Source organism: Lepidochelys kempii, chromosome 4, assembly GCF_965140265.1.
Source record: "Lepidochelys kempii isolate rLepKem1 chromosome 4, rLepKem1.hap2, whole genome shotgun sequence".
Lineage (NCBI taxonomy): Eukaryota > Metazoa > Chordata > Testudines > Cheloniidae > Lepidochelys > Lepidochelys kempii.
The window spans coordinates 85,642,049-85,664,616 of record NC_133259.1 but is presented as its reverse complement, the minus strand read 5'-3'; the positions used below and the strand labels follow the sequence as shown (position 1 = coordinate 85,664,616).

Here is a 22,568-nt window from a genome sequence, read left to right as displayed (position 1 = left end):
CTAAATTTTACTATTGATATTCCTAATCCTTTTGGCAGCCATGACTCTGACAAGAATCTGGTTAATTTTATCCAGCTGCTGCTTGGCAAAGCTATGATCAGTAGCAGAGTCAAATATTGGATATATTCACAGAAGAGGAGGACCAAAGATGGATACCGGGCATGTGAAAGAGTACCAGAAACCCCTCTCCTCCCCATAGTCCTTGTAGAAGAGACTTGGGGGGGGGGGAAGAGTAAAGGGGACCACTTCCCCCCCTTACAGCAGCCTTACAAAGTAAACTTTGCAATCATAAGAACTGTAAATTTTATTTTTCTTAATCATATTTTGATAGTCAAATATGAAAAACATCGTGGCTTATGACTTGCCTGGGTGAGTGAATTTGTCAAGCCAAGTATGTAATTACGTACATATAAGCAACAACATATGACAGGATATAGTTGAGTAATGCACACCACTAATACTGTATCTAATGACAATCAGTTTTACATGTGTAGCTAACACATTGATGAAGACAAAAATGATTGAGGTGACAGCTCAGTCTCTTCTTCCTTATCCCATTCAAATTACTTTTTGCTGGTTTTGTTTGTTTGTTCTATGCAGTATCTAAACATAAATCTCCATCCTGCAATGGGATCTTTCAGCACAGAAACATACAGTTGCCTGGGATCCCTTTGACTTCAATAGAACTCCACATGAACATAAGTTTCTACATTAGCAGATCCTTTTGCAGGACTAAGACCTTGGGTTGCAAGCTCTCTAGGGCAGGTACAAGTTCTTGTCTATGTTCTGTAAATGCCTAGCACACTTTAGGTTCTATATAAATACTAATGATATATCTACATCTTAAAGTGCATTGTAGTTATGCATCCTGGTATTTTTAATTGGTGCTTAATATTAAAATAGTCAACTACTTTTTCATAAAAGGCCTTGAAAAGGGAATGTTAAGATGGCAATAGACAGTGTCTAGATAAATGTGGTGAGTCATGCCTAAATCATCCTTAGAGAACTGCTGAAGCAGTTATGAAGCATATAAATAATTAGTAAACACTTTCAAAAGTAGTCTATCTCGTGCACATTTTTCTCTTTAGGACATTTAAAAGCTAATTTATTTGGGGCAACCTGGCAACAGATATAACATCTGCAGAAGGCTCTCACTTGAGATGGGAAATTTGACAGTTATGCCTAGTCACCATTGGCAGCCCTTTTTGAAACTGATGCAGAGCTGAAGAAGGAATGGAGCTAATTTCAAACCTTAGCTTTTGCAACTCTGCTCAAATAAAAAAAAATAGTTAATAGTTTTTCATACTGCCTTTTGAAAATGCCTTCTCCAATCCAGTAGTATCTTCAAAGAGGAGACATGTGAATTTGTGATTTGTTGGGTCTTTTGTTGTGATGCGTGTGAGGTTTTTTTTAAGAACATTTAAATTATTCTTCACACCAAATCATATCCTTCTTTGAAGCCATTTTTATACTACACAGACTTAAAAGTATTGCATTAGTTAGATCTTTCCAGTGTGAAAAATTGCATTAAAGGAGTTAAACTTTTTTCTTAACCTACTCTGGAGGGGGTGGGATGTGTGAAAGTGATCTCCTGGTTTGTATGGTTTCTAACAGTAAGTAGGGAGGCAGTCTGAGATGCTGGCTTTGCCTATTCAGAGTTATCCGGATCACCAGTGTATAAAACATCTGTGCTGGATTATCCTTCATAATGGAAGGATATAGGGACATGTTCTGTTGTCACTTACAAAGGTCATCTGGATTTTCACTTTGTGTATCGGAGCAGAATTTGGCCTAAAATCTTTGTCTTGTCTTAATTTAAGAAGCACTATCATTTTAGAATAACAGTAGAACATAATTATATGTGCCTTATTTTGTTTATTAGCACATAGTGTTTGCACGTTCTGGCTCAGTAGAAGTTGAGTGGCTTGTTATCAGAAGTCTCAATTATATTTGATTTGATTTGTTTGTTGTTAATCACTGTATACACCTACAACCACTCCATGTTTTGCTTTTCTTTCTCACATCTTTTTGTTTTAATTGGAGAAGGACAAATAAGTAGGATTTTTCCTTAACATTTCAGTTAGGGGAGAGTAGGGGAAACAACAACACAGAAATTAGTAATTCCAGTGACAACCAGCAAATGCCAAAAAATAAAACATGACCATAGTTTTTAATAAAACATTGCCTGGCACACTGAAGGACTTTCAGAGCCACTAAGGTTGTCTATAGTGCAATGTAAGCCATTGGTCAGAGAAACTTGAGTCAACTTACCTTGGGTATGAGAACCCAGGGCTTGAGTGTCTACACTGAGTTTTAACCCTAAATTAAGAATTTTCTAACCTGAACTTGAACCTGGGGCTCTGGCATCCACACTGCAATACTCAGAACTGAGTCATATCCCAGACTCCCTAGCGCCCACCTGAAATGTGTTCACTTTAGCCCTTTGACTGTGGTGCATGGCAGGAAAACCAGAGTGTCCACTCTGCACATTACAGGAAACTTCAACAGCCTTCCAACACATTCTGTCGAGCAGTCATTTTTTGGCAATGACAGCTACCAGAGCCGGAAACATGGAGAAGGCACTTTCTGGAATTATCTTGCTTGTGTGTTCTTTCCTGTGTCAGTGAATGGGTAGAGCTTCTGCGAGATGCTGATGGACAGTTCAGCAGCATTTTCTGATCCACCAGGCACAGCTTATGAGGGAGCAGGAGGAGGAGAAGGCAGAAGAAGAGAAATACAGAAACTGGATGATGCTTCTCAATATACTTGGTACAGTCTCCGATGCCCCTTATGTAGACCATGCTCTGGAGCAGGGCCACAAACATAGACTGGTGGGATCCAGCATCACGCACACCTGGAATGACCAACAGTGTGTCTAGAACTTTTGCATGAAGAAAGCTAAATTTCTGGAGATTTTTGAACAGCTTGTCCTGACCCTTCAGCATAAAGACACAAGCATGAGGCCACCCCTTCCAGTCCATAAGCCATGCTATAGCCATCTGGAAGCTGTTGCAGATCAGTTTGGTGTTGGAAAGTCAACTGTGGATAAAGTGGTCATGGAGGTGTGGTGTGTCTCAAGGTGGCAGACATAAAAGTTATGCCTGAAGTAATTGCTGGCTTTGAGAGAATGGGGTTTCCAAACTGCTCTGGGACCATTGATGGAACTTGTGTGCCCATAGTTTGCCCTCCTCAAGGAGCACAGAAACTGCAAGAGTGCTACTCCATTGTTATGCAGGCCCTCGAGGACCACAGAGTGTAATTTATTAACATATCCGTAGGTTGCACTGAAAAAGTTCATAATGCCAGGGTTTTCCTCTGATCAAGAGTCTTCATACATGGACAAGCTGGGATACTGTTCCCACCAAATTACATTGTCATAAATGAAGTTACTGTCCCCACCATTATTCTGGGGGACCCCACATTCCGCCTTTTGCCTTTGTTTTAAAGCCGTGGCCTGATTTTAGAGGCCATGGCATAAGATGTTTTAATTACACTCTCAACAGGTGCAGAATAGTTGTTGAATGTGCTTTTGGCAGATTGAAATCCCATTTGAGATGTTTACAGACCTATTTGGATGCCAGTGTCATCAATGCTGTCTGAATCACTATGGCTTGCTGTGTTCTTCACAATGTTTGTGAAGCCAGAGGTGAGCCATTTCCCCCCTGAATGGACCTATGACAGTGAGTGGCCTCTGAATGGGCACGCTCAGCCACAAAGTGCACCTACACAGCTGGAGCTGGATGCGCCCAGGCAACAGGAGACAGGGATGCTTTGTGCTCCCTCATTATGGACTTGCATGGCTCAATGGAAGAAGGGAAATAGTACCTTTTATGAATGTGCTTGTGGGGGTCTGGGAACTCATTGACTGTGGGGAGGAGTAGGGTGCTTGGGGATGTGTGTGGCGGTTTTTGTGCCATGCAATGTACTTAAGAATGGCATGGCCACTTACGAAAAAAGGGTTGGGAAGTTAATCACTTCCTTACATCAATACTTACTGTGAATAAAGTATGAATTGCTATAGGTAAATATATTGAGGGATAGGCTTTGTGTAAGGATTCCTAATTGTTCCTGATCATGTGTTTACCTTTATTATTTTGAATACACATCATATGATGTGAAGCAGTCAGTGAAATACATTTTCTTGATTAAATAAAGAACTTCATTTATAAACATGTATGAGAAAAGTACAATGTTCACCCATTCCCAGGCAGGCCATTACCACACCAAAACCCCAGTAACAATGGAACCTTACAGAAAATAAAAACATAAATAAATAAAAACCCGAAGTGCATGAATAAGTGAAAACAGTGAAACCATGGACAAGACACATGCCCCCTACCATGGCATGTTCCCAGGCCAACTGTTCTCAGAGATAATGCGTCAGGGAGGCATGCAGGGTCAAGTGCCCCCCAGCAGCAGGCCCAGGACGGGGCAGAGAGGAGACGTGTGGAGGTCACGAATCCTCCCCTTTAGCTTGTGACACCCCAATATGGGGAGGCACTGCTTGGCTCTGCCTGTTTTCCTTTCCCTTCTTTTCCCCATTTGCCATGTATGTGGCACTGCAGGAGGGAGGTCAATGTGGAGGGCTGCATGGGGAGCAAAGCTGCCCTGCCCAGCCACTCATGGGGCCCAATTGCATGGGCCACCCAGCCATTGAGCCTTCCAAGCTGCTTCTGGACTGCCACACAGGGTAGCACACAGGAGAGTCAAGCTGTGTTGTGAGAGATGCAGCAGGAGCTGTTACTGGTGTAGTCATTAGTGATCTGAGCCACTCAAACAGGTCTTTCTGTTGTGGTATGGTCAGCTACCAAGGTGGCCCATGGAAATATGCCCTTCCCCAAAATATGACTATCTATCTGGAGTTCCTGCTTCAGCAAAAGTTATCAGCACTCAGCTGTCAGCACCCAGGATTGGGTCAGAAGTCATGAGGGATTCAACAGGATGATGTGTTAGCTTCTACATGGCTTAACCTGTTATGACTACATGTAAACATGTTGAAATCCAAAGACTTCCTCCTCCTCGCCCTCAGCACATTGCTGGACAAAATTTCAAACCATACTCATATTTGGAACAAATGATTTTGTCACCTCTTGACTGCATGGACTATCTGTAACTGAAATGGACTAGATTTATGAAGCAACACATTTCCCCAAACACACTCACAGAGTCCACTGTTTCCAGGAAGCTCAATATACTGTAAGTGGTTACAGAGGCACCTATCTGCAGGAATAATAATATCATGTTGTTATTTTTAAGAAACTACAATGACCCTAGCAAAAATCTGTGTCTTTCCTTGGGGGGGGGGGGGGGTGTTAGATCAGCTCCTCCGGGTACGGACCCAGAATCCTCTGCTGCTGGCTCACGTCAGTTCCTCTGCTGGTTTTCTGGTACTTAGTTTTGAGCCCCTTAATCTGCTCCCTACACTGGTCACCGGTCCAGTAAATTTGCAAAACTTCCAGCTTCATTAGTTGCTAGTATGCATGGTCATTTCTAGTACTCCTAGTAAAGTCCACAGTTTTGCTGGCCTTGCACTAGAGATCGGGCTGTGCTCTCATGACCATGAAGCAGCACAATTTGCAAAAGGCTTTTTCTGTTCAATCTCCATTGCAAACACAGAAGGCTCTCTGATGGCGTTTGTAGCTCAGTGGTCAGAAGACAATGGAGGGGTTAATGCTGACTCACTGAGCGGCTGCAGTACACCAAGAGTGGTTGCTTCTTTTTTCAACAGAGTAGATTTAAGATTCTGGGGATAAAGAGGACAAAGGAAGTTGGCCCATGGGATTGTAGGATACATTTTGCAGGACTCCCAGGAACTGAGTCAAGCAGGGCTGTGTCTTCGCTGCACAGTGATAGGGCTCGAACTTTGGGGCAGGACTTGACCTGGGCATAGACCTTGCTTGCCTGCAGGGTTCTTGGGACCCTGGGTCCAACCCTGGGTTAGCATGATTTGTGTGTGGATGGAAGGGGGGTAAGGCTTGAGCCTGAGTGTGAGCCCGATCTTACATTGCAGTGTAGACATACCTTATGAAGTGCTGGTAGAAGAGCTCATACACTGTAAATGAGCTGCCCTTTGCTTGTGCACCACAGCTCTCTGGCCTTGAACTGTCTGTCCTCTGCTTAGGCCACTTATGAGTGGTTAACTACTACTTAGAAATTGAGTACAGCCCTTGCAACGGTATAGCTTTTATAGCTTCCATAAGCCACAGAGGCAAATTTGAGCTGAATAGAACTGATGGCTTTTCTGGGAAAAGAATAGTTGTAAAATGAGTTGCTAAAATACTGAATATAGAAGAAATTAGATAATACCTTGATGCATCTGAGTCACCCCTTGATTTAAATTATTACCTTTTAAAAATAGACAAATGTTATTAAAACTTGTATTTCTCAAAGTTCATGAATGCATCATTAATTTTTATTATTCCTGTGCTACTGATGGCACCAATATCTCCAGTATTCTGTTTGTTCTTAACCTTCTAGGGGATTCTAGTGACTTACTTTGCATTGTGTAAGCACACAAGAATTTTAATTAACTTCAAAAGGCACAGAAATTGGTCTTTCAAGCCTATGGCAGTTTTTAATAACCTCATAGATAGCTGGTACTTTTTACAGTGCTACTTGTTAAACGTAGCTGACGCCTCTTGGACAAAGTGACACATCAGGCCTAAATTATATGGCAAAACCCCAAAAATATGTGTGTGTGTGGGGGGGGGGGCAAGAATAGAAGAGAAACTCTCCTTACAATCCCTAACAGCCTGCTTCTGCTACAAACCTTCTTCCTATCACAGACCAAACTAGCTCAGCCTGCAAAGCTCCCCAGTGTCTCAGCTGTCTGCTGCCACAACTAGGGTCTAAGCTTCTTTTCTTCCTTAAGTGTCATGTAGCAAGCAGTAAGTGAAAAGAAGTAGGGGAGGAGAGGCTCCTGAGAGTCCAAAATGGGTAGGGCTAGGCCTAAGGCTGCTCCTGGGAAAGTTTTCCAAAGCAGAGTTCCAGGTCTGTTGGAGCTTAGTGTAGGTACATTACCAGCTGACCAGCTCTTATAACACTCAAGGGAAAAACAGCCCACCCTGACGAGTTCTCCTTCTCCTCTTGCCAAACTGTCATGATTCCATTTTGACAGAGCTCCTAAGATGCACAGGAGGCAGACATTTTGCATACAAATTGTTCCGCAGATGGACGAGAATACAAATATAAATGTGTAAGACAAATCACAAACTTCTGTGTTATTTAGTGGGAGGGAGAAACCTGGAAAGCTATAATTCTGGCACAGACCTAGAGATGATAGTGGGAGCAAATTAGATAAACCCTTAGGATTCTCAAACAAACCTATCTGCCAGATTGTACAGACATATAGAAACAAAAAGAGGCCAATGTGATTTGGAGCTACATAATCAGAAGTATCAAATATAAATGTATAATATGTATAAACATTGAGTGTGCTTGGAATATTGTATTCTGTTTGTATATATTACAAAGTTTTGAAGCATATAAATGCCAATGATTAAGAGAATTTAGTGACACATTGGTTATGGCAGTAATGAAATGAATATAAAGGGCAAAATGAGCTTGAATATCAAGGAAAAAATTACTGAAAGCGAGATCCATACGAATATTGAATGGTCAGTTAAGGGAAGTGGTGGAAGTCCTGACTTTTGGGACATTTAAACCTTTAGACTGGACAAAAAGCCCTAGAAAATATCCTGTAGAAAACAAAGCTACATTGATAAGGGACTAGATGATCTAAATGTCTTTTCCATCTCAAATTTCTATGATGCAGTTTCACAGTGAAATCTCATTTTATGCTTACTTTTATGTTTATCAGATTTTTCACTCATTTCTTCAGATTTATAGATGAATGATTAAAACTACTTATTCAATAGGATAAGCACATTAAGCATCCTGGGTGTTGTAAAGTATTCTAGACATGCTAACACTGGAGTCAAACTTTAAGTTGCCATGGCTTTCCTGTGCAAGCCAAAATTCCCTGCTTGGAAAGACAAAAGGTGGCTCCTATTTATATGTGAAGGAAAAGTGATATTTTATTCTATACAGAGGAAGAGCTGGTAGGCTTGTACAGAATTCTACTAGATGTGCTCCTGAGATTCATGACCCTTATTGCATTGGTTCTGATGTTGTATAATAGCCCCATGCTGCCTAATTTTTGTGTACATATTTCAAGGCTACAAGATTTAATTATTTCAAAATTCTGGATTTGATCACTCAATAATGCTTTTTGCCAAGATTTATATTTGTAGACTTTGCATCCTTTTTTCATGAGAAATGGTCTGTAAAGTGAGACTTTACGTAGTCTGTACCAGACTGTGGGTCATCTTACCTGGTTATTTGTCAGATTCGGTCCTTGCTGGGTAACAAAGAAACATTTTGAATCATTCAGTCTTAAATGAAACCCAGTACTGTGTCAAATTAGTTTTTATTAAGAAAGAATACATTTTAATTTTAACTGGAAATAAAACAGATGAAAAGAAACAAAGCATGCACATTCTGCCATTGGAATCTTCAGGGAGTGGATCCCCCTTGAGTGACTCTTCTCCATCCTGCATGCACCACCTTCTTCCTCATTTGGACCCCATAGAGGGTATTCTAAAGGCCTGGATACACACTAAGCCCTGGTCTACACTAGGACTTTAGGTCGAATTTGGGGTACTGTGGACACAATTCGACGGTATTGGCCTCCGGGAACTATCCCAGAGTGCTCCATTGTGGCCGCTCTGGACAGCACTCTTAACTCAGATGCGCTGGCCAGGTAGACAGGAAAAGAACCGCGAACTTTTGAATCTCATTTCCTGTTTGGCCAGCGTGGTAAGCTGCAGGTGACCATGCAGAGCTCATCAGCAGAGGTGACCATGATGGAGTCCCAGAATCGCAAAAGAGCTCCAGCATGGACTGAACGGGAGGTATGGGATCCGATCACTGTACGGGGAGAGGAATCCGTGCTATCAGAACTCCGTTCCAGTTTTTGAAATGCCAAAACCTTTGTCAAAATCTCCCAGGGCATGAAGGACAGAGGCCATAACAGGGACCCGAAGCAGTGCCGCGTGAAACTTAAGGAGCTAAGGCAAGCCAACCAGAAAACCAGAGAGGCGAACGGCCGCTCCGGGTCAGAGCCCCAAACATGCCGCTTCTATGATGAGCTGCATGCCATTTTAGGGGGTTCAGCCACCACTACCCCAGCCGTGTTGTTTGACTTCTTCAATGGAGATGAAGGCAACACGGAAGCAGGTTTGGGGGACGAAGATGATGATGAGGAGGAGGAGGTTGTAGATAGCTCACAGCATGCAAGCGGAGAAACCGGTTTTCCCGACAGCCAGGAACTGTTTCTCACCCTGGACCTGGAGCCAGTACCCCCCCGAACCTACGCAAGGCTGCCTCCTGGACCCGGCAGGCGGAGAAGGGACCCCCGGTGAGTGTACCTTTTAAAATACTATACATGGTTTAAAAGCAAGCATGTGAAAGGATTAATTTGCACTGGCATTCGCGGCTCTCCTGGATGTACTCCCAAAGCCTTTGCAAAAGGTTTCTGGGGAGGGCAGCCTTATTGAGTCCTCCATGGTAGGACACTTTACCACCCCATGCCAGTAATACGTACTCGGGAATCATTGTACAACAAAGCATTGCAGTGTATGTTTGCTGGCATTCAAACAACATCCGTTCTTTATCTCTCTGTGTTGTCCTCAGGAGAGTGAGATATCATTCATGGTCACCTGGTTGAAATAGGGTGCTTTTCTTCAGGGGACACTCAGAGGTGCCCGTTCCTGCTGGCTGTTTGCCTGTGGCTGAACAGAAATGTTCCCCGCTGTTAGCCACAGGGAGGGGAGAGGGTTGAGGGGGTAGCCACGCGGTGGGGGGAGGCAAAATGTGACGTTGTAACAAAAGCACATGTGCTATGTATGTAATGTTAACAGCAAGGTTTACCCTGAAAGAGTGTAGCGACTGTTTTATAAAATGTGTCTTTTTAAATACTGCTGTCCCTTTTTTTTCTCCACCAGCTGCATGTGTTTCAATGATCACAGGATCTTCTCCTTCCCAGAGGCTAGTGAAGCTTAGAAAGAAAACAAAAACGCACTCGCGATGAAATGTTCTCCGAGCCCATGCTGTCCTCCCACACTGACAGAGCACAGACGAATGCGTGGAGGCAAATAATGTCAGAGTGCAGGAGAGCACAAAATGACCGGAAGGAGAGGTGGCGGGCTGAAGAGAGTAAGTGGCGGGCTGAAGACAGGGCTGAAGGTCAAATGTGGCGGCAGCGTGACGAGAGGAGGCAGGATTCAATGCTGAGGCTGCTGGAGGATCAAACCAGTATGCTCCAGTGTATGGTTGAGCTGCAGAAAAGGCAGCTGGAGCACAGACTGCCACTATAGCCCCTGTGTAACCAACCGCCCTCCTCCCCAAGTTCCATAGCCTCCTCACCCAGACGCCCAAGAACGCAGTGGGGGGGGGCCTCTGGCCAACCAGCCACCCCACCACAGAGGATTGCCCAAAAAACAGAACGCTGGCATTCAATAAATTTTAAAGTTGTAAACTTTTAAAGTGCTTTATGGCATTTTCCTTCCCTTCTCCATCACCCCTCCTGGGCTACCTTGGTAGTCATCCCCCTATTTGTGTGATGAATGAATAAAGAATGCATGAATGTGAAGCAACAATGACTTTATTGCCTCTGCAAGCGGTCATCAAAGGGAGGAGGGGAGGGTGGTTAGCTTACAGGGAAGTAGAGTGAACCAAGGGATGCGGTGGGGGGGCGGGGGTTAATCAAGGAGAAACAAACAAAACTTTCACACCGTAGCCTGTCCAGTCATGAAACTGGTTTTCAAAGCTTCTCTGATGCGTACTGCGCCCTCCTGTGCTCTTCTAACTGCCCTGGTGTCTGGCTGCACATAACCAGCAGCCAGGCGATTTGCCTCAACCTCCCACCCTGCCATAAACGTCTCCCCCTTACTCTCACAGATATTGTGGAGCGCACAGCAAGCAGTAATAACAGTGGGAATATTGGTTTCACTGAGGTCTAAGCGAGTCAGTAAACTGCGCCAGCGCGCCTTTAAACATCCAAATGCACATTCTACCACCATTCTGCGCTTGCTCATCCTGTAGTTGAACAGCTCCTGACTACTGTCCAAACTGCCTGTGTACGGCTTCATGAGCCATGGCATTAAGGGGTAGGCTGGGTCCCCAAGGATAACTATAGGCATTTCAACATCCCCAACAGTTATTTTCTGGTCTGGGAATAAAGTCCCTTCCTGCAGCTTTTGAAACAGACCAGAGTTCCTGAAGATGCGAGTGTCATGTACCTTTCCCGGCCATCCCACGTTGATGTTGGTGAAACGTCCCTTGTGATCCAACAGAGCTTGCAGCACAATTGAAAAGTACCCCTTGTGGTTTATGTACTCGCCAGCCTGGTGCTCTGGTGCCAAGATAGGGATATGGGTTCTGTCTATGGCCCCACCACAGTTAGGGAATCCCATTGCAGCAAAGCCATCCACTATGACCTGCACATTTCCCAGGGTCACTACCCTTGATATCAGCAGATCTTTGATTGCGTGGGCTACTTGCATCACAGCAGCCCCCACAGTAGATTTGCCCACTCCAAATTGATTCCCAACTGACTGGTAGCTGTCTGGCGTTGCAAGCTTCCACAGGGCTGTCGCCACTCGCTTCTCAACTGTGAGGGCTGCTCTCATCTTGGTATTTATGCGCTTCAGGGCAGGGGAAAGCAAGTCACAAAGTTCCATGAAAGTGCCCTTACGCATGTGAAAGTTTCACAGCCACTGGGAATCATCCCAGACCTGCAACACTATGCGGTCCCACCAGTCTGTGCTTGTTTCCCGAGCCCAGAATCAGCGTTCCACAGCATGAACCTGCCCCATTAGCACCATGATGCATGCATTGTCAGGGCCCGTGCTTTGAGAGAAATCTGTGTCCATGTCCTGATCACTCACATGTCCACGCTGACGTCGCCTCCTCGCCCAGTATCGCTCTGCCAGGTTCTGGTGCTGCATATACTGCTGGATAATGCGTGTGGTGTTTAATGTGCTCCTAATTGCCAAAGTGAGGTGAGCGGCCTCCATGCTTGCCTTGGTATGGTGTCCGCACAGAAAAAAGGCACGGAATGATTGTCTGCCGTTGCTCTGATGGAGGGAGGGGCGACTGACGACATGGCTTACAGGGTTGGCTTACAGGGAATTAAAATCAACAAAGGGGGTGGCTTTACATCAATGAGTATTTCAGGCAGGACTTCACGGAGGGTTCCAATAAGAATTGGTGCACCTAAGTAATTGTTCTTATTGGAACAAGCAGGTTGGTCTGGCCTTTGATTGATACATGGCTAGATTTACCTCACTGCACCTTCTCTGTGAGTGACTGCAGTGTGACCTAGAGGAATGAGTCCCCTAGACGGGGGAGGTGGGGAAGCAAATGAGTACAAAACAAATCTGGTCTATTTCTTGTTTTGACCCACTCCATCTATCTTTTATATCTTTGGCTGGCAGCAGACGGTGCAGAAGGACTGCAAGCCATCCACATCTCATGGCTGCTCGGCAGAAGATGGTGCAGTAGGACTGCTACCCATCCTCATCTCTTGCCTGCCTGGCAGAAGATGGTACAGTAGGACTGCTAGCAATCTGTATCGCCCTCCTGCTCACCATAAGATGGTTCAATAGGACTGACTGCAGGACTAAAGAGAATGACCTGGTCAAGTCACTTCTAATGTAGTCCCTGCACCCATGTCTGCCCAGGCGCTCCTGGCCGACGTGGCCAGGAGCACCTCGGACATGACGATGACGGCTACCAGTTCTACTGCACCATCTGCTGCCACAAGGCAAGGGGTTGCTGCTGCTGTGTAGCAATGCAGTACCACGTCTGCCAGCACCCAGGAGATATACGGTGATGGTTACCTGAGTGGGCTCCATGTTTGCCGTGGTATGGCATCTGCACAGGTAACTCAAGAAAAAAGGCATGAAACGATTGTCTGCTGCTGTTTTCACGGAGGAGGGAGGGAACGGGGGCCTGACAATAGGTACCCAGAACCACCCGCGACAATGTTTTAGCCCCATCAGACATTGGGATCTCAACCCAGAATTCCAATGGGCAGCGGAGACTGGGGGAACTGTGGGATAGCTATGCACAGTGCAACACTCCGGAAGTCGACGCTTGCCTCGGTACTGTGGAAGCACTCCGCTGAGTTAATGCACTTAATGCACTTAGAGCATTTTCTGTGGGGGGACACACACTTGAATATATAAAACCGATTTCTAAAAAAACGACTTCTATAAATTCGACCTAATTTCGTAGTGTAGACATACCCTGAGGGAGGGGGTGAAAACTGGGCATACCAGGGGAAAAGTGGGCAGGCTAGGAGGCCGGCCATGGGAATGGTTGATCCAGATCATAGTGCATTGAAATGTAGATTTCATTATTGAGAGGGGCCATTTGGAGGAACCAGCATTTTATTAATATTAATAAATTTTAGTTCAGTTACTGGGAGTAAGTTGGTCTACACTTGAAGAACAAACTACTTTATGGACTTCTTTCTGTTGGAAATTACTACATTGTTAGGAGGTATATGTCTGTATTTATATAACAGAGTTAATAAGCACTAGAGATCTGTGGTATAGCTTTCAGTTGAGAGATTTGTTCAGAAAAATGTAAAATATAAAACTATTTTACTCTATATAAATTGAATTATTTTGTCCTCCTATGTCTTTCTTGCCTCCCTTTTGTGCTCTTATCTTCAATCTCAACTTCCTTGTTATCTTCATGGCTTAAAAACATCTGCTAGCTCCTGCATGACTCATCAGTGGAATCACAATAGAAATCCCTTGGCAGGTTGCATTAGCAAGACATGAAAATAACTGTTGATTCTCTTTCTCCAGCCATAGAAGCATATTACCCCCATTACTTCAACATCTGATACAGAGAGGTGCTGAGCATCGGCAACTGGATTAAGTCCTGTTAGGACTTTATCTCTTTCTACACTAATGGCAATAAACTTTCATTTGATATCAATGTATATCTACATTTTGATAAAATATATGAAAAAGTCCTTCACCTACCTAAGATTATTCAGCCAAAATAAGTAAGAGCCAAATTTTTGCTAAACATTCTTAATGTGTGTTGTAGGAACCTATTATGTTCTGGTGTGACTCCCCTAAACCAGTCTTTTATTTTAAGGCCCTGATCCTGCATGTTTTTAACTTTAAGTACTGTGAGTAGCACCACTGAAGTCAGTGGTGGGGGGGGGGTCGAATTCCTTGTTGAGCTTGCTGCTTTAATTCTCGTAGGATGTTATTATGTCCTCTTATTTAATCATTGTCATTCAGCCAAGCTATACCTATTGTGGCAGAGCTCCAACCTTGTCCCCGTGTGTCCCACGCTTCATGCTAGCCTCAGAGGCTCCCTGTGACCCTCCACATAGCCCTTCTCTCCTCTAGGGCCAGGATTACAGTCTACTGAGCCCTTTTCATCATAAGCCAGCAAGGAGGTTGGTGAGAGAACTCCCTCAGTCTTTGTTGTCCCTATGGGCTCATTCCATAATAGTTTAGCCTCCTGTCCTGACAGGGGCCTATCTCCCCTCCCAGGAGGTGTTTCTGTAGTGGTGAGTTGTGGTGTTCCGGCCCAGGGACCCTAGTGGCTGCAGCTGTTGGCAGCCGACCTTTCACTGCCAGAGTTGCTACATTTCCCTAGGCCACTTGCCCACAGCTCTCCTGCTTCTCTCTTCTTCACCCTTACCGATGGCTTGAGGGTGTCTTCATTACTCAGCCCTTCAGCTGCATTTCCTTTCCCCTGGCTCTCCTCAGCCTGACTGGAGTGAGCCCTTTTATAGTATCAGAAGGACCTTAATTAGAGTCAGGTGTTCACATTAACTTAATGGCCTCACCTGACTCTTTGCAAGTTAATTGGAGTCAGGTGTTCTCATTAGACTGGAGCAGCCCCTGTTCTGGCCAGTCAGGGAACAGAAAACTGCTAATCCAGTGGCCAGTATATCTGCCTTCTGTTACTCTGTTGTACTCAACTGGTCTGCGTCTATCACAATATTTAGGTCCTGTGTGGAATGTCCATACTGAGAACATAGGAGACATGTTTAGACTAGAATTTTTCCCTTTCTATTGCTCTGTTTTCTTGGTAGTCCAGAACTGCACCTTGGATTATCTTCTTTTTCTCTTTTTATATAGTGTCAGTGATTACTGATATGACAATGATTTTTATTCTGTAGATTCTGAAGCATTGCCTTCAGCAAGAAGTAATGTACATTATTACTTTTTTCTTGGATTCCAAGCATAACTTCACAAGTCCCTTCCTATGGGGGATTTTATTTTTCTGCAGACTCCACCATAGTTCTTTGTCACAGGCAAGTTAATCAAAGTTCCATAGGAGACTAATTATTTCTGAAAATAGGGATGGAGCTTTCTTTCAGGAACTTTTGTGGTGGTATCTCTTTTCATGGCATTGCATAAACCAGGAACCAAACATGTATGCTAAGCACTTTCCTCAAAATCTGTTGTATTAGGTAAGAGACTGAGGTGACTTGAAGAAAAATTGTATATTTTTCTAAGGGCTTATGTACACTTACAGCACTATTACGTTGCAGCTGTGCTGCTGTAGCACTTAGTGAAGACAGTACCTACACTGGTGGGAGAGCTTCTCCTGTCAGTGTAGGTTCTCCATCTCCCTGAGAGGCGGCAGCTATGTCGACAGGAGAAGCCCTTCCATTAACATAGCACTATCAACACTAGAAGTTAGGTCAGTATGTGACAGTACACCTCATATTCATCATAGTAATATTATGATATGATTATGGCATAATTATGATGCATTTTGTACAAGATGAGTCATGTAAGGTGCCATTGGAATGTTATGATTTGCTGAATATGATTATTCTACGTGTATGCATGCATCATTTTTGTATCTGAAGTTATAAATATTGACTATGTATCTGTTGTATCTGTATTTCAAACATGGCACCCACTGGGCAAAATGCTTCCAGCCTTGATGGCTGGTTGTGAAGGACTATTCAGGGCAATGGGCCATTAGGAAAAAAAAAACAATAGGCCATAGAAGAAGCTTAATCCCTTCCTGGCAAGCCTTCCTAAGAACGCTTCAGACAGCCTGTACGTAATGGCTGCTATGACTCTGCAAAGGCATGTAAACAACTACATGACACTGGACTCCATTTTGGGTACCTGTATTTTTCCATAAACTGGTCTGGGAAGCAAGTTTGAAACAAAGGGTTCCCGCCATATGGAACAGCTTATATAGGGACATCTTTGGTTGTTCTTCACTCCCCCAAAACTCAACATCTGAGAGAAGTTCTGAAAGAAAAGGACTTAGAATGAGGTGGGGAGCCCAAGCTGCAAAGCAAATACAGCTTGTGCTTTTAGAATGTGCAAGCCTGCTTGTATCGTCAGTCAGGGTGAAAAATTGCTAATTCATATCCAGTCTCCGTAATATCTTAGGCTTAGTTTGCTCTTTTGTTTATTTACTAGGCAATCTGCTTTGATCTGTTTGCTATCACTTATCACTTAAAATCTGTCTTTTTTTTGTAGTTAATAAACTTGTTTTTGTGTTTTATCCAACGCAGTGTGCATTTAAGTGAAGTGTCTGGGGAGAATCTCAGCTCTGTGAGCAAAGGCTATTGCGTACCCTTCCCACATTGAGGGGAAGGTGAACCATATATTAATGAGCTTACTTTGTACAGATCCCTGTGCAGTGTAAGACGGTATAATTTTTTTTTTACTCCAGCAAGGTTGCAGGGTAGAGGAGCTGGGAAATTGGCTGTTGTCTCCTGCCTGTCTTTGAGTAAGGCACTTGGGTCACTCAGTTTAGGTGTTTGGTGACAGCTGCTGTCATGTTGGGTGACTACAGGTCCTGAAGAGGCTGTGAGTCACCAAAAGAGCAGTGTAGGAAAGGCCAGCCCAGCTCGGAGGTTAAAGGGGTGCAGCTCCCAAACACTACCCCAGAGGTTACAATCTGTCACACAGTATAACTGCTTTGCTCAGGGGTGTGAATTTCCACAACCCTGAGCACTACAGTTATACTGACATAATTTTTTAGTGTAGACTGGGCCTAAGAGTATTAAGAAATTTACAATGAGCCCCTTCTGCTGACATGGAATCATAGAAATGTAGCATTGGAAGGGATCTTGATAAGTCATCTAGTCGAGTCCCCTGCGGTTTTGTCTAAACTGTTCTTAAAAATCTCCAATGATGGAGATTCTACAACCTCCCTAGATAATTTGTTACAGTGCTTAACTACCCTGTCAGGAATTTTGTCCTAGTATCTAACCTAAATTTTTCTTGCTGAAATTTAAGCCCATTACTTCTGTCCTGTCCTCAGTGGTTAAAGAGAACAATTTATGACTCTATTCTTTATAACAATATGTTACATACTTGAGGACTATTATCGTGTCCATCCTCAGTCTTCTCTTCTCCAGACTAAACAAACACAGGTTTTTTCAATCTTTCCTCAAGGTCATGTTTTCTAGACCCTCAGTCATTTTTGTTGCTCTCCTCTGGACTTCCTTTTATTTGTCCACATCTTTCCCAAAGTGTGGTTTCCAGAACTGGATACAATACTCTAGTTGAGGCCTTGTCAGTGCTGAGTAGAGTGGAAGAATTACTACTTGTGTCTTGCTCCTGCTTCTACTACACCTGAGAATGATGTGCACTTTTTTCAGCAGTATTACATCATTGACTCATATTTAGTTTGTGATCAACAATAACTCCCAGATCCTTTTCTGCAGTACTCCCTTCTATGTATTTATTTCTCATTTTGTATTTGTGTGATTGATTATTACTTTCTAAGTGGAGTACTTTGCATTTGTCCTTATTGAATTTCATCCTATATATTTCGGACCATTTCTCCAGTTTGTCAAGACCATTTTGATGTCTAATCCTGTCCTCCAAAGTGCTTGCAACCCCTCCCAGCTTGGTATTGTCCACAAACTTTATAAGTGTACTCTCTCTGCTATTATGCCAAGCATTTATGAAGATATTGAATAGAACCAGAGCCAGGACAGATCCCTGTGGGACTCCACTCATTATGCCACTTCAGGTTGACTGTGAATCATTGATAACTATTCTCGGAGTGTGGTTTTCAAACCAGTTGTGCACTCGCTTTATAGTAGGTTTGTCTAGGCTATATTTCTGAAGTTTGTTTATGAGACTGCTCATGGGAGATAGTATCAAAGGCCTTACTAAAGTCAAGATATAGCACATGTATTGATTCCCCGCACCCACAAGGCTTGTTAGGTTTCAAAGAAGGATATTAGGTTGGTTTGACATGATTTGTTCTTGACAAATCCATGTTGACTGTTACTTATCCCCTTATTATCTTCTAGGTGCTTACAAATTGATTGTTTGAGTAGTTGCTCCATTATCTTTCCAGGTACCAAAGTTAATTTGACTTGTCTGTAATTCCCTGGGTTATCCTTATTCCCCTCTTATAGCTAGATACTATATTTGCCCCTTTCCAGCCCTCTGGGATCTCTCTCATCCTTCATAAGTTTTCAAAGATAATCGCTAATGGCTAAGAGATCTCTTCATCCAGTTGCTTAAGTATTCTAGGGTGTATTTCATTAGGGCCTGCTGACTTCAAGACATCCAGGTTGTCTAAGTAATTCTTAACTTGTTCTTTCCCTAGTTTAGTCTCAGAGCCTACCCCATTTGCACTGATGTTCACTATGTTAGGCCTGGTCTACGCTGGCCGGGGGGGGGGGGGGAATCAACCTCAGATACGTCAATTTCAGCTACGCTATTCTTGTAGCTGAAGTTGGGTATCTTAGGTTGACTTACCTCACGTCCTCACGGCGTGAGATCGACTGCCGCCGCTCCCCCATTGACTCCGCTCTGCCTCTCGGCATGGTGGAGTACAGGGTTCGACAGCAGAGTAATCGGGGGTCGATTTATTGTGTCTACACTAGATGCGATAAATCGATCACCGATAGATCGATCACGGTGGGTATTGTAGATATACCCTTAGTAGTCATATCACTGCTAACCTTTTTGGTGAAAAGCTGACACAAAAAGAGCATTTAACACTTGGCCATTGCTGCATTTTCTGTTATTGTCTTTCCTTCTTCATTGAGTAATGGGCCTCCTCTGTCTTCCTTTTGCTTCCAATGTATTTGTAAAATGTTTTCTTGTTACCCGTTATGCCTCTAGTTAGTTTAATCTTGTTTTGTGCCTTGACTTTTCAAATTTTGTTCCTACATTCACATGTTTTTTTTTTTAATACCAAACCTTCATAATTTGACCTAGTTTCCACTTTTTATATGATTCTCTTTTGAGTTTCGGGTGATTGAAAATCTCCTGGTTAAGCCAGGGTCGTCTCCCTATTTGTCAGAATCAAATCTAGGACAGGCTGTGACCTAGTCGCTTTCTGTAATGAAAAGTTGTCTGGAATACATTCCAAGAACTTGTTAGATAATCTGTGCCCTGCCATTTTATTTTCCCAACACATGTCTGGGTAGCTGAATTGCCCCATCACCACCAAGTCCTCTGCTTTGGATGATTTTGTGAGTTGTTTAAATAAAACCTTATCTACATCTTCGTCTTCGTTAGGTTAGGTGGTCTATTGTAGATCCCTACATGACCTCACTCTTGGTTTTTTACCCCTTTTCTCCTTACCCAGAGACTTTCAACAGGTCTGCCTCCCACTTCTATCTCGTGCAGGTGTATATATCCTTGATATATAAGGCAACACCTCCTCAGTTTATTCTCTGCCTGTCTTTCCTGAACAAGTTATACCCTTCTATACCAATATTTTACCCATGTGAATTATCCACCCAATCTCTATGATGCCAATTATGTTGTAATTCTGATTATTTGCTAGTATTTCTAGTTCTTCCTGTTTATTCCCCATACTTCTTGCATTAGTATACAGCATCAAAGATGTTCATTAGATTTCCCCACAATATTCCCCTCCATATTGTCTTTCCTTTTCCCACTAGGATTGTCCATGTTCCTTCCCCAGACTCTGACTCTTCACCCAGATCTCCATATTCTGGACTTTCCTGTGGGCTTTGTTTTCCTGCTCCCATCAAACTTATTTAATGCCTCCCTGAGTGGATTAGCCAGTCTGTTTCAGAGAGATTCTTCCCATTCCTGGCTAGTTGGCCCCCATCTCTGCTCAGCAGTCCTTCTTGGAACAGCATCTCATGATCAAGGAACCTGATGCTTTCCTAGTGACATGCACATTCTTTGTGTACAATCATTATATATATTATACATTATATGTATAAAACTATTAGATGTGCAATTTTCTAAAGCTCTAAGTTTTCGTCTGAATCTGATCCCATTGAAGTCAATGGGAGTTTCTACCATTGACTTCACTGTAAGCAGAGTTATGCCATCACTGAACACTTCTGAAAATCCTAGCCTAAGCTTCTAATAGTTGCAACTGTTTTGTTTGGACGTGTAAGGAGTCATCAATTTAAAATTAACATGCCCAGCGAAACAAACATATTCAGTTTCAGTGCCCAAAAGAAAATTAGGCCCAGTGAATTTAATATAGAATTATCTGGCTTTACACCTTTGTCTTCTAAATTTCATATTTTCTCCTATTTTTCAGTGTGTTGTGTTTGCTATGACTTCTGGTCAAATGTGGAATCATATCCGGGGACCTCCATATGCTCATAAGAATCCTCAGAATGGACAAGTGGTGAGTGAATTTTTTGCATTAGTATCTAAATTGACTTGATTGGTACAGAGTTCTGAAAATCTAAAGTGCAGTAGGAAAATGGATCAGGATCACAGTTCAGGAAACGTGAACACTGCCTGTTGTGGAACCAACAGCTCCCATTTGGACACCTAACTAAGTAGCCTTGTCTTCAAAACATCTGAGCTTCTATTTGTGCACCTAAGCAAAATGGTAGGATTTTCAAAGGCACTCAACACCAAGCAGCTCTTGTTCATCACAAATAAATAAACGTTACGTTTTTTTGTAGGGACGTGCTAAGTAATAAGATTAAAATGTAAACTAGTCTGAATTTTCACTTTTTCTGCAAGCTCAACTCAGAGAAATCCATTTAAATTTTAAAGAATTTGGGCAAGAAACCCTCTGTCCCCACCATGAAGGCTGAAAACAAGAGGGAGAAAGTAGAGGAGATTGTCAAGGTTCTAATTTGTTTGCGTTTTTTTTTTACAGCTTCTCGACATCCCTGTAACCCTTTAATAGGGCTTTACAGAACCCCTTTTTGCTCATACACTTGCCTTTTCATTGTATCCCATTATGGGGTGGGCTCCTCTGTCAACTTCTTATGAGCTGAGGGCTGCCACTGTTGCTGCTATGTATCTCTGTTACTGTTGTCAGAAAAAAATTTCTCATAGGGGAGGGAAAACAAATTTCTAAACTACTCCCCAACATGCATAGTGATTTGCTGAGAAGGGGGAGCAAAGCCCCCTGACTTTATCTTTGAGAAGGTGCCAACAGTTGATGAAAAGATGGCCCAGGTTTTTCTCCATCATTTTGAGTATTTGTCACTGCCAAAAAGTGATTGGAGTAGAAGCTTACAAGGCTTGCAAAAACTTTGGCAAACATCCACCTTTTTTCCTACTTAATGGAACTTCTAACCATTTTCAAGTTTGCCCATTGCTAGTTCACCTTGCCTGTTTAGGCCTAAAAGAATAAATCCTCTCTATTTCCTTTGATGCTTCATATCCTAATTGGAATAGCAGAAAGTGATGGCTTGAATTCGATTACTGACCCACAGGGTACCAGGATTATAGCAGGAGATTGATGACATAAAATGACGTGATTCGGTCTGCTGCTTTGTTATGCAGAACTAGATCCAATAAAGTGATAAATAATGTCAGTAAAACATTGTGTTTAGAAGGGTTTAGAATTTTTCATTAGTGCCTTGAAGTATTTAATGTATAACATCTTCCTGCAGAGTGATTGAAAGGTGAAAGAGGGCATATAACCCTTCTTAAAGACTCATTTCTGCTGTGCTTCCTACAGTAAAGCTAGTTGACTTATATAAAAAAAAAGCCGATGTTATTCCACTTCCCATAAATTTTGTCATTTTGACTGTCTTCAGACTGTGAGCTCCTCAGACCAGGGACTGTCCCTTCTTGAGTATCTGGGAAGCTGGAATGTGAGTCAAGAGACCTAGATTCTATTCCCAACTCTGTTGCTGATCTGTTGTGTTACTCCTCGGCAAGTCACTTCATCTCTCTGTGCCTCTCTCCCACCTCTCACCCTTTGTCCATATTCTTTATTTAGACTATAGGCTCTTTGAGGCCATGACTGTCTCACTATGATTTTATAAAATGCTTAACACAAATCATACATTTTAGTTTCTGAGATGTCAAGAAGGATTTGGACACAGGCTACTAGACTCCTGGTCTAGTTTGTGAACTATTGACCAATGTAATTAGAGGTCAAAGCAAATTTCAGTTCATAACTGGTAGATAGGTTTCAGAGTAACAGCCGTGTTAGTCTGTATTCGCAAAAAGAAAAGGAGTACTTGTGGCACCTTAGAGACTAACCAATTTATTTGAGCATAAAATAGATAGATCATTATTTTCAGAAGTCTGATATAGGACTTATCAAATATTAAACTA

General features: G+C 42.9%; 1 protein-coding gene across 5 annotated transcripts in view; it reads left to right on the top strand.

Annotated features, from left to right (window-relative positions):
* TUSC3 (tumor suppressor candidate 3) overlaps window positions 1-22,568 on the top strand; it is a 282,774-nt gene that overhangs the window by 136,797 nt on the left and 123,409 nt on the right. For 4 of the 5 annotated variants that reach the window (XR_012158658.1, XM_073341948.1, XM_073341947.1 and 1 more), the window contains one exon: window positions 20,575-20,664. The exons of the other annotated variant lie outside the window; for it this stretch is intronic. Coding sequence is in view for 3 of the 4 variants with exons in the window: in XM_073341948.1 (XP_073198049.1) it covers window positions 20,575-20,664 (90 nt within the window). In the remaining variant the exon portion in view is untranslated. The remainder of the gene's footprint in view (window positions 1-20,574; window positions 20,665-22,568) is intronic. 5 annotated transcript variants of the gene reach the window in all.